The sequence below is a fragment of the Cervus canadensis genome, chromosome 14 (assembly GCF_019320065.1).
Source record: "Cervus canadensis isolate Bull #8, Minnesota chromosome 14, ASM1932006v1, whole genome shotgun sequence".
NCBI classification, from domain to species: domain Eukaryota; kingdom Metazoa; phylum Chordata; class Mammalia; order Artiodactyla; family Cervidae; genus Cervus; species Cervus canadensis.
In genome coordinates, this window is record NC_057399.1 from 30,934,193 (window position 1) to 30,949,884 (window position 15,692).

The following is a 15,692-nucleotide window of genomic DNA, read 5'->3' on the forward strand; positions in this document are numbered from 1 at the left end:
CAAGAGAAACCAAGTACAAAAAAAAAAAAAAAAAGAAGTTAGAAATTGTGAACTCTTCTATGTATAAAGGGTGAATTTTCCTGAATGTAAATACATCATTCAAAGAAGAAAAAAACTGAGGCAGGGTATCTTAAGTGTATTAAAATGAATTTTAATAAACTGTTGCAATCTAAGCAAGAAACTCAAGGGTGCCAAATATCAATGTGAAGTGACACCAAACAAACACATTATGAACATCCAAAAATCTGGATTTACAATGGGAATGTTGACAGCTTTTGAAATTAAACAGCACTCAATCACTAATTTTCTTTGAGGGTAAGATTTGTACCCTGCTGGGCTTATAATTTTGTTTTCTCTTTTTGTGCTGTTCATGTGTAAATATTGCCAATTCCATTTGACACAAAAAAGGAAAACAACTTAATTTTGTTTCTAAGCTAGTGAATGATAGACACCCTAGATGAGGCAGTGTAATATATGCTTCCTGGCAATGATAGGAGGTGCGTGTGGGGGGAGGGAATCAAGCCATTTCAAATGTATTTGTAACAAGGAAACAAATTTATTGATTTTAAAAGACAAGACACCATTTTGTTTTGAAAAACACAAGGAAGCTAGCCTGAGTTCAAGTCTGAAATATTCAGAAAAATCCTACTAATATCTTTAGTATGTTCCAGTCATTTGTTTTAAACAACACACTAAAAGTTAATATATATTTTTATAATTATAAAAGTTCCCCAGTTATTGTACAGTACACAATACAAATCGCCCACAAACTATTATTTAGCTCCTGCCAATTTTGAGAGGACATGATATACTAAAAGATTTAGCATTTCTCACAAAAATCACATCAGGAAATACGTATTTACAAAATCAAATACATTATACAAAAAACCATCACATGTTATTCGGTAAAGATGTTTTTAAATAATTAAAAAGTTTATTCAACTGTAGTCCAAAACTGGAAAAGAACATTACATTATCTCACACATACAATCTCTACAAAAGTTGCTTACCTCATTTACATAATATATTCAGTCGATTGTAAAATAAATGTTCAAATATCTCCTAGTGTTACTATGTTTCTGTGCTTGTGGGACTGAATAATGTAATCTGCCACTTACTAAGTGAAATTTAAATGATGGCACTTAAAAAAAAATACAATATTTTAAAAAAACACAATGAAATAAGTTTTACCTAGAAGGTACGAAAGCCCTGAGTGATAGTAGAATTACTGATTGGTAAGCACTACAATTAACCTAATTAAAAGTTTACCACCCCAGGCACAAATTTCCAAGTTTTCTCAAGGCACTCACTTATAGTTTCTGTAACCAACGCATTGGTCACCACCATAGGTCCCAATTGATGATGGAGATGAGAAAAAATTTGCTTTGGTACAAAAGATGCTTTTTAAATGAATAAAATTCAATACCTCCGTTACTGGGTCATTTAAAATTGTGTTTAACAGGTTAAAACAAGGCAATTATTTGTTCAAAAGTATTAATTCATTGAAGGAAAAATTTACTTGGTTATCAACAGTCAATGGGAGTTTTCACTTTTTCTTTTCCTCCCCAGAATCATAATCCCTCTAATAAAGACTTGTCCTCATTACTGAGCTACATAAAAACAATCCTTACCAAAGATTTCATTACTCAGGGCTTCCAATCCCAACATCATAATTCATTTAAAAAAAACAAAGGAAAGAAGTGGCGGGGAGGGGAAAGGATCAAATATCAGAACCAAATACGAGACAAAATACATCTTTGAAAATAGGACATATTACCAATTACTTCAAACCAAAAGAAAAAAAAAAAGAAATCCTAGGCAGTCACTTTGTAAGTGGCTTTTACTATTTAAGTAAAATTGGTAAACTAAACTCAGGTCTACTGGCACATAAAATCACTAGCAGCAATGATCAAGGCATGCAAACTTAGAAGCATTTACAGTAAATCATCATGAAGAATTCAAAGGAAGAGAGTTAAATTAAAACCCTTTGAGTATTGCATGTTAACACATGAGTCATTTGCATGGTTTGACTTCCTAAACTGCCTAAAAAAAGCAACGTTTACGGCAAACTTGCACTATGCTATGGATGTCCTTTCACCAGACATCAGAATAGGTTACACTCTTTACGAGCGCCTGGCTAGCGCAGCGCAAGCACACCTGCAGATGAGACGGCTCTCAAGTCCCCTTGGGCAGGGACAGAGGGGCCCAGTGCGCGCAGAGAGGCCCCGGAGCAAAGTCAGCAACTGTGTGAGCACACTGGCATTTACAGATACCAGAAGCAGTAGTCATAGCATCTCCTGACAGATGAGCTTAAAATCAAGTGCCATTCTATCTATATATAATTCTTTTGACAAAGTATTAAAGTTTTGGAGCATAGATAAAATTATGCCCTACATGAAATTCCCAAACAATATTTTATGAGAGATCTAACTCCAAATAGCTTACCTGCCCCCATAGTTCAGCTTTTCTTTATCCACTCGTTTCTAAGGCTTCTCTTACAACTGTACTTTCTAAAGCTAAATAAACGAGATCTTTTGTTCTGTTTGGGGAAAAAAAATGTAACCCTTTCTTTATCATACCTTTTAAAGGCAATCTAGGTACTTTCAATGTGCAGAGATCAGTAATGACATAGGTCTACAGGCCCATGTATTTGTCCTCCTTTTCTAGAGTCATGATGTGATGCTAGAAAAGTTGATTTTTTTTTTTTTCTGTAAACAGTACACTTCCTTAGATGGCAGTGAATATTTGGGAATAAATATATCAAGCCCTCTTGAAGAAAATTAAGAGTTGTATATAAAATGCAAGTGTTCAGCATGGAAACACTTTATCTTCCTACCCCCCCTTTAAAAAAACAGCATAATTAGACATTTGGATATAGAGTATATTTTACCGGTCTAAGTCTAAATAAATGATCTGAAAGGCTTTTGTCCCCCATTGTATATCTTACAATGCTCAAAGGGTTAATACAAGGCATTACATTAAAGGGGTTTTCTAATACTAGAACTAAGCACTGAATTAATGCTTCTATTCCAGTTTTTAAAAATCACCAAACTTGCAGAAATACTAGGATTCCATTAATTGATTTGTTCTAAGCACACACATGGAGGTTGATCTGATCTAGTGACAAGCCTAATTTTCAGTAGCACTGCATGTCAACCCCTCTCCCCCATGTTCTGCTGTGATTCATACAAATCATAAATTGTAACTTTAATTTTTTGATGACTATTATTTTTCTCACCAGGAATTTGGAGGAGGGGAGGTTATAACAAAGGTCAATTTATTGTAATATAACCACTGCCTCAAATTGTACACAAAGGTGACTTGCCAAAGTTTTTTACTTTCTACTTGTGTCCACACAAGGAGGACCAACATCACAGTGACCTACACTTTTTTTACACTAATGTTTCAAGCACAGCATTATTTTAGACATTTCAAATACATCTGAAGAATTTTTCAATTTGAAAATGCATCGTGATTTGCACTTCTAGAGAGTGCGTTCACGTAAAAAGGTTCATGATTATGGTAATGAAACCATATTCAGTCCTGAATGACTTTGACAGCATTCTACAAGAACATGTTCATTTTTACATGTCTACTACAAATCAAAGGCAGTCAATGATGCACACTACTAATTTTAGGTATGCAGTGTTAAAAATCATTTTCTAAAATTTACTTTTGTTTTTAAAGTACACCATCTAAAGAGAGGTGCATGAACCGTGCTATACAGTACAAGAAAACGCACAAAAAGGAAAGCAGATTTCTGAAAAGGCAGTAAGACTTATAGAGTCAGTCCAAACGTAGTTTGGATGAGAATCCTGAAAAAGTGACCAGCCATTTGATATCCAGAGAAAAAATTTTAAATTGGGTCCTGTGTTCCAAGGAGACGTTTCAGCCATTTCATCCCATTGTTCACTGGCTTTGTGAATGCAAATCTTTTGGGTATGATTCTCAAAGTGTATGTGAAGGTCAAACTATACCCATGATACTCAATACTATTACATGCAAATATCTTTTTAGAAACTTAAAAATAGCCAACATGTCCTCCTCACATTTTTCCTCACCAAAAGTCTAGCACTGGGTCTACATAGATACTTTCATGACTAGTATTTAATTACAATGTCAAGAAATATTAAGAGGGCCTTAAAATGTGTACTTTCACTTATCAGTAAATCTACTCTGAGAGTGTTACTGTCATAATTTTAGAAAAGGTAATCGTTTTTGTGAATAAAAAAATGAAAAAAAAATTCAACATTTGCTCCAATTTGCTCAACTGTGTAAATTATGCTTTTATTTTCTAATATATTTCACAATTCAAAGTCAAAATTGTTTTAAGCTCTGTGTGTCCTTCTGTGGATTACAGATAACTGGAAATAGCAGAGACCACAGATGTCATTTTATCTATTGGTCAGAACTGCCTACCCTCGTCACAAAGAATCAATGTCCCTGTGTTCATAAAAAGACATTAGAATACTGTAATATTCATTGAAATGTAATAATATTTGATTTCTCTAATCTGTCCTAATTTAGAACCAACCATGAACAACTGGAAGAAATGTTGAATCCTAGAGGGTACCCAATCCCTAAATTTCATCAGTCTAAATTTGCCCATTATTTATCAGATTCCTCTCATGATACATATATATCCAACATTAAACAATGATAATAAATATTTAAAATCATTCAATAAACAAGATGAAACCAGTAAATACATTTGGTCCAATATAGATATAATATAGTTCTGGGGGTGATGAATGGGAAAGTGAAAAAATTCAGAAAGGAGGGTCATAATGAAGAATGATTTTTTCCTTTTTAGATTTTAATTTTACCTGTAAACCTTTTCTAATGCACAATGAAGTAGATACACGTCTTTGCAGCTTTAAGGTGTTTTGTTTGCCTTTGTGTGTGTGTGATAGTGCAAATTCATTGCCTTTTGGGGAGGAAAAAGGGGAATGGTCATTTAAATGATATTTAAAGAAGGTGATGCTAGGATGCTAGTGAAGACTTTCAAATATGTGAGTTGTATGATACAAAATTTGAATCAATTAAAAAATTATATCTAAATCATTTAAACTTAAGAAGCTTTATTGATCTTAGTTATTTGAGTAGTCTAAGGCAATCAGGTAGCAGTAGCTGAAATGTACTAGTGCTACCCAATAAGCCATTTGGTATTTTCAATTTAACAGATTAGATTGGCTCACCCTCTCCTTCCCACCCCCCACCCCCACCCTAATAAAACTGAGAAGATAAACCTCTTGAGTTTAACATAGGCCTCATTAATAATCTGTAAATCATTTTGTGCTTTCCCTTTTTTTTGGCTCTGTGTATTTGTATACTATTTATTTTTGCTAATTAGCTTTTTTAGAACTATTTAAATAAATGGATGTGCCTGTTCTTTTTGTTAATAATTTGAGTGCTTAAAAGAACCTCGCTCTTCACATAAATTAAAATAGGGATGGGTGTATCCTCTCTGGGATCTCACCTTCTGACTTTGTAGCTGGCTCCCGCCCACGGACACCCCTGTGCACATGGGCACACAGACACCGAGACACACAGAGAAACATTTAGACTGAAAAGATGCACTTCAATAAGTACCTGCTTATTTTGTTAATTCTCTTAAATTATAACTAGATAAGAATGGTCTAAAACATATATGATTTTATGTAACAAAGTTGGTAATTAAAACTAGCCTGCTATTCCACAACAGCAATCTGATCCTTAATCTTTAAGCAATGTGATTTGTAATCAAGTAATCTTCAGCTCAAGGAACAAAAATAAATTCATGGTCACTCAAAGAGGGGAAGTGATTTTTGTCTGTTTTGCTTAGCTTTCCCTAAATTTCCTTTGAAGAACATGTTACCTGTCCTCACTTCGGCAATCTGAAAACGACAGGCACACCTTGTCAAATGGATTGAAAAGGAATTCACATGAACAAAATAAGCCTTACTAAACCTTAGCTTCAGTTCTGTTTTAAGGCACCATGTAATAGCCGAGGTACGATGATCCCTGATGTACATTCTTCAATGGCACTGGTCCACCCAGCCACCTATCCAAATCCTACAGAATTGGAGATAAGCAGCAGTGTGGTGTGCCAGTTACACTGCCTTCAGGTTCTGTTTAAAATTTAAATCCACGTACTTTAGAAACCAGGAAATATTTTTGAAGGAAATAACGATATGCAGGTTGCTACATTCCTTGCATTCTATAAATTTTCTTTTACAATAGCAGCATATTGAACTACTATTAGGAAAAAGACCTGGAATAAAAGAAAGTCATCCAAATGGAATGGTTTCCTGTATGTCCAGCTCAGCATAAGTAGCGTGTACACTTAAAAAAAAAAAAAAAGAAGTCAAGTCATTTTTTTCAGCTTCAGTATCTAACTATAACAGCCCCACTCAACAGCAGAATGCATCTGTGCAGTGGTCCCAAATACAGAATCAGTAGTCTTTAAACAGAGGAATTGGTATGCAAATAACAGTTAAAATTCAATGTTTAACGGAAGCTTGCATTAACATGGTTTAATAATTATGTACACAAATTATGTACTTATTAGCATAATCTCTTGCAATTCTGTCATTTACTCTGAACTGATAAATGCACAGCTCAATTTTTCTTTAGAGAAAAATAGATGACCTTCCCAACCCTCTAGCACTATAATAAAAATGCTTTGTATTCTCTCTCCGTACTCCAAAATGTTATCAAAATAGTGTCTTGTGGTTCTGTCCAATGAAAAGCACCTTTCAAAAGCAAATTTGATGCATCTGCTGCCAAATGTGCATGCCTCCAGTGTAAATCAAAGAAAATAATTTCTTTTGATATTTCACAGAAGTGCATCTAATTAAAAACTTACACATGAAATCATACACCAAGACTAACAATCAACAATAAAATATTTTAAGCTACAAAAATGTAAATTACTTTTTAATTATAAGAAAACAAAAACACTGACATTAAGTGTTGTAAAAATCCTTCTTGACACCCAAAACTAAGGGGAAAAAACTCATTATTAAGAGGCAAGTAATTTTATGTTAAAAAAAAAGACCTGGCAAAATACATACACCCATTCCATTTCACAACTCCGAAAAGATAATGTTCAGCACAGATAGTATTTGACAACAGTCGACCTTCAGGCTTGTTAAAATTTCAACTTAAGCCCAATATCAACAGGGTTAATGTTAGCTGGAAAAATACACTTTAATATCCTTTAGACTGCAGTGTAGGTATTTCCTGTAGCGCTGCACTGTCTGATAGTCTGAGTGCTCGTGACGATGTGCTCGCTGTGAATTGGATTCAGGAGGCTTGGCTGCACGCCACTCTCGAGAACGGGCTGCATGCAACCCACCGGAAACGCCTGGTTCAGCTCCGTTTTCTCTCTTTTGGCTTGAGGTTCTGAAGAGTCATCTAATTCCTCATCCATTTCACTTTCCACTTCACTGCCTTCATCTGCACAAACAAATAATACCAAGACAAGTACTAGAAGACAAACTGGAAAAGAGCAATCCACACATGCTTTAGAAACACTTTAATACAGTATGTTAGGAAAGCAACTCCTTAGCCCTTCTTGGAGGACAAAGCTTGTGGGTTTTCCTTTCAATGGATTCTACCTGTGTCAGCGCCCTGTTCTTTCAAACACAGCAAAGGTACTTTATTCTTGACCTGTTTGTGGCTCGTACCTTTAACAGTTCTTCTAAGAAGACCTTTGGAGTTTTCTAAAGTTTTACATTAAATAGTAGCATAACTTGTGTCATTTTAAAGTAGGCAGTTTGGTACACTATGCTGGTTTGCAGGGAATGTACTGAGCTGAAAAATGCTAACTTAACAAAAAAGGAAGAAAGAAAAAATTACAGTTTCCTCTGAAGACCTACACTAGATATAAATTTCATCTGTGCTGATGTTAATACAGATAGGTGATTCACAAAATAACTACAGTGTATATAAGCAGGGGCTGTGTTCACACCTTCTGTGCACATGAATGTTGTCAATCACAATATTAATTAGATCCTTAACTTTCCTTACAAAAAATTATGAAGACTGAGGCGCAGTATCAGATTAAAAAAGCACAATGAATTTCCTTCCTAGCAACACTGATAGTCTCTGTTAATAGCTGGTATTCATTTCTGGAAATTAGGTGTATTAAGTAGTCACTATTACCTCCAAATTTTAATACATTCTATATTAACTAAAACATTGTTATAATGGAATACTATTTAATTTTTTCCAGCATGTGCTATTAAAATTCAAAAGCACAGCAGAGAGGGAAAATGGTTACACACAGCTTTACTACTGTGTAAGATTCTCCTCAGAGGAGTGGAGAGAATGCCTCTTCATGAGCGCTAATTTTTAAACAGCTAGGGATATATTTCTGCTTCAGAAATCTTTTTATTGTAAATTCACTGATGGTACAGTGGTTAAGACTCTGCACTTTCACTGCTGGGACCTGGGTTTGATCCATGGTTGGGGAACTAAGATCCCACAAGCTGTGAAGTGCAGCCAGAAAAAAAAAAAAAAAAACTCTTTGTTACTTCATCTTCAATATGTTTTATTGTTTACCCATCCCCCACAAAAAACCCACATATAATTACACCAAAACCTCACTTATAAATAAATCTATATTTACTCTTAGATATTTTTACTTTTTATGGTGACTTGTATTAACAGAATCAGATCTCCATTACATTCTATGGCTTGTTACATACAATGAGTGTGTAACTAGTAACTGAAAAAGTCAGTTGGACTCTTTCTAAGGGGTGTTGAGGCTAGTTTTACCCTTTGGGGGCACACCTGCAGAAGTTCTGCTAATATAGCTCTCAACATAAATGGGCTCCTTGACTTTTCTCCTTTTCCTACCAACTGGTGCAAAGATGGCTCCAGAGAGAAATGATGAGGAATAACAGAGCCTCCATATGTGGTTGTGCAGGTTGAACAGTGTGTGACTGCCAGGAGCATTTCTGGAAATGCTGGGTGATTAAAAAGGTTGATATCAGGTATATCGACTAGAAATAATATCTGTACTGCATTCAACAATATACAGAGAAGTTCTCTTAGAAGAGGCAAGATATCCTGGCTCACCTACTTTATCCAGTTACCTTTTGCCTCTGGAAAATGGACTTGATGATAACATTGCAGTTTGTCAGAACATATCCAAAGGTCTGGAGGGCTGCAGGAGAGGACTACATTCCACAGACATTGGCTTCAATAAGAGGATCTGGTGCCTCAGATGGTAAAGAATTAGCCTGCATTGCAGGAGACCCAGGTTTGATCCCTGGGTTGGGGAGATCCCCTGGAGAAGGGAATGGCTACCCACTCCAGTGTTCTTGCCTGGAGAACCCCATGGACAGAGGAACCTGGTGGGCTATAGTCCATGGGGTCCCAAAGAGTTGGACACGACTGAGCAACTAACACTTTGACTTTCATGATACCTTGGTGGTTTCATATACATATATACATATATGTATGTGTGTGTATATATATATATAAACAAACAACAATAGGTCTGGAAGGATCCTCTCACTAAATTCTTAATGTTTAAATTCAGAAGTCTCTTAGGCTTTTGACTACAAAGTTTTCACTTTCTATACTTTCTAATTCTCTGCATTATTTGAAATCTTTCTACAGAGCTACTATTACTTCCATTATCTGGAAAAAATTAAATTCTCATTTTATGTCAAAAAACCCACAAAAACTTCTTAAAAGATTTCACATTCAAGCCTTAGGTTCTGAATATGCTAATGTGGTTATGTCTCAAGAAGCATCCAGTCGGGAGTGAATGGGACCAGCAGAGCCACCCAGGAAGAAGAGGTTAAGTCACACTACTTCTTGGCTCCATCTCCACCAACTTTTCTGTGACTAGAAAATAGTGCCAAAATAATAAAAGAGGCAGAAGTAAAAGAAAAAAAAATCATTTCAAGAAGGCAGGCAAGTGGAGAGAGAGTAGGATGTCCTGAAAAAGGCAATGGGGCAAAGGGCAGAACAAACTCTAGTGTTCGAGGCCACTCTGCTTCAGGTCCACTCATGAGCGACAGGGCTCTTTCGGACAGGCTACACAGGAGCACAAAAGCAAGCCCTTTCTCTAGTTCCCACAGACATTTTAAGCTTTTATAAAGACCAAAGATAAAATTCAAGTCTTTATAGAAAGACTTCTATAAAATTCAAGATATTTCCTAGGAACCTACTTGAAGTTATGGGAATTTGGAACAAAAGAACAAAAACTAGGTGCTACTATTGAAGACTTTGGTTCAACACTCAACAAAGAAGACTGGCTGCCAGTCAGTGTCTGGCCCGGAGGCAACATTCCTAGGACATCTCCAGGCACCCCGGGATGAAATCCCTGAATCTGAATTAGGAGGCTTTATCAGTGCATCGTCAGGGTTGTCTTATGTTGGACTTGGGTTTCAACAGCTACTTTTCCTGCTCTGAAATGACAAACTGGCCTCATCATTGATTTACTTTTCTGATGTTTCTTCAGTTAATCCTAAATAATATATATTTGCAGCTATTTTATAGGGGCTATCATTTTCTACTTTTCCTGTTTTGCTACTATTGAGCTATTATGCATAATATTAACATGGGAATTGAGGTGTACATGGTTGATAAATAGTGACAGGAGTTTAATGTGGGAATGATATTGATTCACATAGGACTTTCCCGGCACATGACTGTCTTCCACCACCAGGAAGGTTCGGAAGCTGAACACTGAGGACCCTGTTACAGAATGCCGCAGAGGACAGCACAGCACCTTGTGTGGAGATTTCCTACATCCTTCCTCGTGCCTCAGTTTCCCCACTGGCTCTGTCCTGGAAGGTCTAACGGTATAGTTCTTCCCAGTCTTTGTACACTTTGACTCCAGAACTCAATTCTTTAAACCTCAAGATGTCTTCACTTTGTGTGTGTGTGTTTTAACAAAGGTGTACACTTTCTGCAGTGCTTACTTATTAGAAATTTTACATTAAGATAAAATCTGAGTTAGAATTTTTTTTCAGGAGTGTTTGTGTGTGTGTTCTATTCCAACCTCATTTTCCTTTGAGCCCTGCTCCTTTTACTCTGATATCATAGGTTGTGAGTTTCTTCAGAATTATATATTGGGTTGTCATATTAGAATGGCAACACTAATATGAAAGTTCAAGAAGTATATATGTTACTCCCCCAATACTGATTGTGCTTTTATAGCAAACTTCATTGCTATTTCTGAGTTCCCTTTCTACTGAAAAGTATGAATTAGTGACTTGGGTAGGCTGAGGAATCTTTTTCTTGCCTAGTGGGCCTTGAATAAAAATATTTGACCCAATTTTATCACTTTTCTCCAGGACTTCAGTAAAGGCCAGAAAGAATTTCTTGTTACTTATAATCAACTGCAGGCAAAAAGTCAAGAAGAGTTTAAACTGTATTTAAATTCAATTCTTGCACTTAATATACATAACATAAAGAAAGCATAGAACTGGAGAAACAGTGAAGCATTTCAAAAGACACAACTGTCACATTCATCAAGGATTCAATGCCATTTCCACAAAATGGAAATATATGTGTATATATACTTTATATATGTACATATACTACATTTTCCTCTGAGAACTTCTTACTCAAAAAAAGTCCTTAAAAATGTACATTATTTTCAGTTCTTACCTTTATCCAGATTTCCAGGAGACACAGCATTTAAATCACCAAACTGCAAAACAATAGTCATTTGTGCAACAGTTACCACCAGGTGGAATAAAATAATATTCTAAGAGACTGTAGTAAAAACACCACACTATGACTTTTTAAAACTGTAAACTCGTGACCATTTTGATCTCTAACTACATGGGTCACCTAATTTTCCAATCAAACCTGTCGAATTTGAACAGTTTAAATTGTGTCACAATTTAGCTGTCTTAGCCTCGTCACAAAAGGATAACAATTTTCTCTGCCTTTCATGCTCCACTCTACTTTTTATTAGTTGAACTCAGCAGTGAAGAAATAGGGGCCTGGCTGACCTGGATCAAGATGATGTGGCAGAATAAATTTGGAAATGCTCTGATGAAGCAGGATGCATCAGCTCCACCCCTGTTAACTCCAAGAGTCCACCAGGAGTCTACATTACAGAAATGTGGTCCAGCCACTTGTTGAACTCTGCGTTTTGAGTTTTTATTAGTAGAAGTGAAAAACAATAGGAGTCCCAACACTGAAAGTATTAATTTTTACAAAACCTTTGGGACTTCTTATAATTTGATCTTTTTATTTACTAAGATACAGGGTCCCAAATTAAAAAAGAAAAGCATCTGATTGTTACTAATGCAACAAAAAAGGGCTTAAAACAATATGGAACAATTAATAATATTCAGCATAGACTTTATTTTCTGCCTTGGTTCAAAAGCTTAATGATATTTTTACAGTGAAAAAAATTCACTTTGAGATTCTCAGGGTGAACAAAGATGGATACACTGAATAAAAAATTGAAGAGCAGAGGTAACGAAGCTAATCAGAAAAAGGTGAAGTGAAATCTCATAGCACCCGCTTTTCAAATGGTAAACATTACTTTTTTGAATGCTGAAGATTCAGAATAAGTTATTATTAGAAATTCAGATTTCTTAAAAAGCTTAGAAAGGGTAAGAGAGAAATTCTACTTAAATTTGGAAGTTTGCTTCTAAAAAGTTCCATGATAGTAGTATTTTTTTCACCTACAAAGTATGTCTACAAAGTAATAAAACTAATCTTATTTTGCAAACATACACACATTATTATTTTTTACCTAGAGATGTATTGTTCTTCACAGTAGCTACCTTAGGAGCCTCTACATTTATTCGAAGTTTTAAGATTCCGGAATTCTTCTTTGATAATCAATGTCAAGAGTTAGTTTATGTATCATTCAAGAAAGGCCATCTTGTTGTCTTTACATCAAACAATCACCCCAAATACTCTGCATTTTCTTCACTGTGTTTGATCTAAGATGATTTTTGATTACTCATCAAAGTCAAATGCATCTCTACCACAATTCAGGATATCCAAAATAATGTGTCATCTTGCTGTTTATTATTTCTTAGCAGGTTCAGAGGCAGTTTTAAAAAACGGCATTCCACAACATTTTAAGCCATGAGGGTATTACTGGAACAAACATGTAGCCTCCCTAGGTGACGGCTTTGAAAGGGACAAGCCCTCTTGGATGCATAACTCTCAGCATGTTTGTTTGAAAGACTGCCCTATCGCCTTACAGTTATATCCCTTGGGCAGCAAATACAAAATCATAAATACTGAACTGTTGTTTTAAAGTTGTTCCTGTTCATATGGCTCAGAACCTTATGCTAGTCTAAATAAACACCACAGTTTAAATTGTATAGGATTTCTTGAACTAGAGAATATAAGTGCTAAAAATCACAACAGGATTTTCTTTACCTGTTTTTGGTATTATTTAAATATTTTAGGACTATAAATAGAGAATGCTCAAAGCTGAAAGGGCAATACGTTATTTCTATTTGACACACAGAATTAGAGTTTTATTTCTTGTACATGAGTACTTAACACTTAAGACCCCATACTGGAAACAAGTTGGCACTGATGAATCTAAACATACTTCTATACCTATAAAAAGTGAACACACCATTTGTTTTTGTTAAATCTTGAAAAGTTTTTTGAAACTAAATTATTCCTGCTACTGGTGATCAATAATACCATGCAAAGTGGCTAAAACCAAACTCTGGACACATTTGAAAATTTTTCTTCAAAATAAACACTGATTTTTAGTTGCTACCTAACTGAAAATATGACAATATAAATATTTTTCTTGAAAATTTCTGCTTAATTTGAATGAACGTATCTGATTACTGGGCTTCCCTGGTGGCTCAGACAGTGAAGAATCTGTCTGCAGTGCAGAAGACTTAGGTTCCCAGGTGGCGCTAGTGGTATAGAGCCCACCTGCCAATGCAGGAGACATAAGAGGCATGGGGAGGCGGGGTGGGGTTCGATCCCTGGGTTGGGAAGGTCCTCTGGAGGAGAGCATGGCAACCCACATGTCCAACCCGTGGACAAAAGAGCTTGGCAGGCTACAGTCCATAGGGTCACAAAGAGTCAGACACGACTAAAGCGATGACTTAGCATGCACGCACACACATCTGATTACTCAGGATGATAAAAATAAAAACCCAAACAACTGAAATCTCTGTGATTGTTATGATCATTAGTAAATAAATATTTGCACACTCAATGCTGCAGGCTTGTGACCACGTACTGTGGGGGACAATGTGCCAATAATAATAATAATCTCTGAGACACTGCCAATGCCTCTAGGCGTCTCTGGGATTAATGACAAAGTTAATCCCAGGGTAGATTTAAAATAAAAATCTTGTGAGTAAGAGATTTTAATATCTATATAGTGGAAGGTAAAGGCTTTTATATGCATTTTATGGGTGAGGAAACAATATACACATATTAAGGAAAAAAGTCACTTTAATCTTATAGATAGATTAAGATTAGCACAATCAGTTCATTCACTCAGGATTCAAAAAATATTTACTGAGAGCTTACTATGTGCTATACACTCTACTGGCCAGTTCCAGTCAGGTTAGTCTGGAAATACTCTTCTTTCTAAAGGTGAATATCAAAAGTTGCTTATATTGGAAAGGACAGGTGGTTTAGCCAAAAATGGAGGCAGCCTGGGAAACCTGCAGGACGGTTTTAAAAGTATAGGGTTATTAGAAAGGGAAGTCAACTGCAGGGGGAATTGGAGTGAGCAGTGGGTCAAAGTAGCAGGAAGGGAAGGGAGGCAGGGAAGACTGAGGGTGGGCATAAGGAAGACAGAATCCCAGAGGGGAGTGAGACCACAAGGACCTAAATGAGGCCAGCCCAAACCAGAAAGAGAAGAGGAGGAGAGACACGATACAGATGGAAAAATGGAGGTTGGCAAGAAGGTCCAGAGATCAGCGTAAACTTATGGCTTCAGAAATCAGGAAAACTGTTACTGCTTTCTAATTTCCCTTGCTGCACAGGGGACTGGAAGGGACTGCGATTCACTGAGCTGACATCTTAACAATTTATAGAGTACTGTCATGGTTTAGTAGGTGGTTGGTTTCCTCTCAAATATGAGGATGTCAAGTATCACCTTCTCTGTCACTTCCTCAGAGAGCCTTTTCCTCACAACCCTACTTAAGTATCACTGCCTCACAAAGAAAAAGTTTATGAATTTGGCAAGGTAAGGAGCTTAGAGTTAAATCTTACAGCTACTGAAAACACATTAATCTGTTTAGCATTGTATAGGAAATATGGTGGTCTAATATAGTATTAGACCACCATATTTCCTATATATAGCATTGAGTATGCAATACTGAGACCAGATATTCTGACCATCAGTTTAGGAAGGGAGGGAATTAGGGATCAGGAGGGAGAGATGGAAAGGGGGAGAAGGTCAGAGAGACAGAAAGTTTCATACAAGGAGGAGAGAATATAAATTAAGTGATTTAACATGTTCTCTGGGGTAGAAAGCATATGGCCTTGGATGTACACAGGAATTAAAACTGTCAGCCAGATAGATAAATAGGGGACATTCTAAAGCAGAAACTGAATGGGATGCAGAGAAAGCATATCTGTTATTTTTAGGAAGATAGACCTCTTAACCTTAGAAACTGTTTCCTCCAGGTCTAACAAGGGGTCATAATAATGAGCATGCTCCTAGACAAAAGCAGGCTGAAAAATGTGTGGTCAAGGTAGCCAGCGGGTGTCTATTAGACCAC

At 36.1% G+C, this 15,692-nt stretch overlaps 1 protein-coding gene across 6 annotated transcripts in view; it reads right to left on the reverse strand.

Annotated features, from left to right (window-relative positions):
• Positions 1-534: 534 nt before the first annotated feature.
• RFX3 (regulatory factor X3) overlaps positions 535-15,692 on the reverse strand; it is a 304,937-nt gene continuing 289,779 nt past the window's right edge. For all 6 annotated transcript variants that reach the window (XM_043486872.1, XM_043486873.1, XM_043486871.1 and 3 more), the window contains 2 exons: positions 11,617-11,659; positions 535-7,440 (listed from right to left, as the gene is read on the reverse strand). In XM_043486872.1, coding sequence (XP_043342807.1) covers positions 7,202-7,440; positions 11,617-11,659 — 282 coding nt within the window. In that variant the 3' untranslated portion in view covers positions 535-7,201. The remainder of the gene's footprint in view (positions 7,441-11,616; positions 11,660-15,692) is intronic.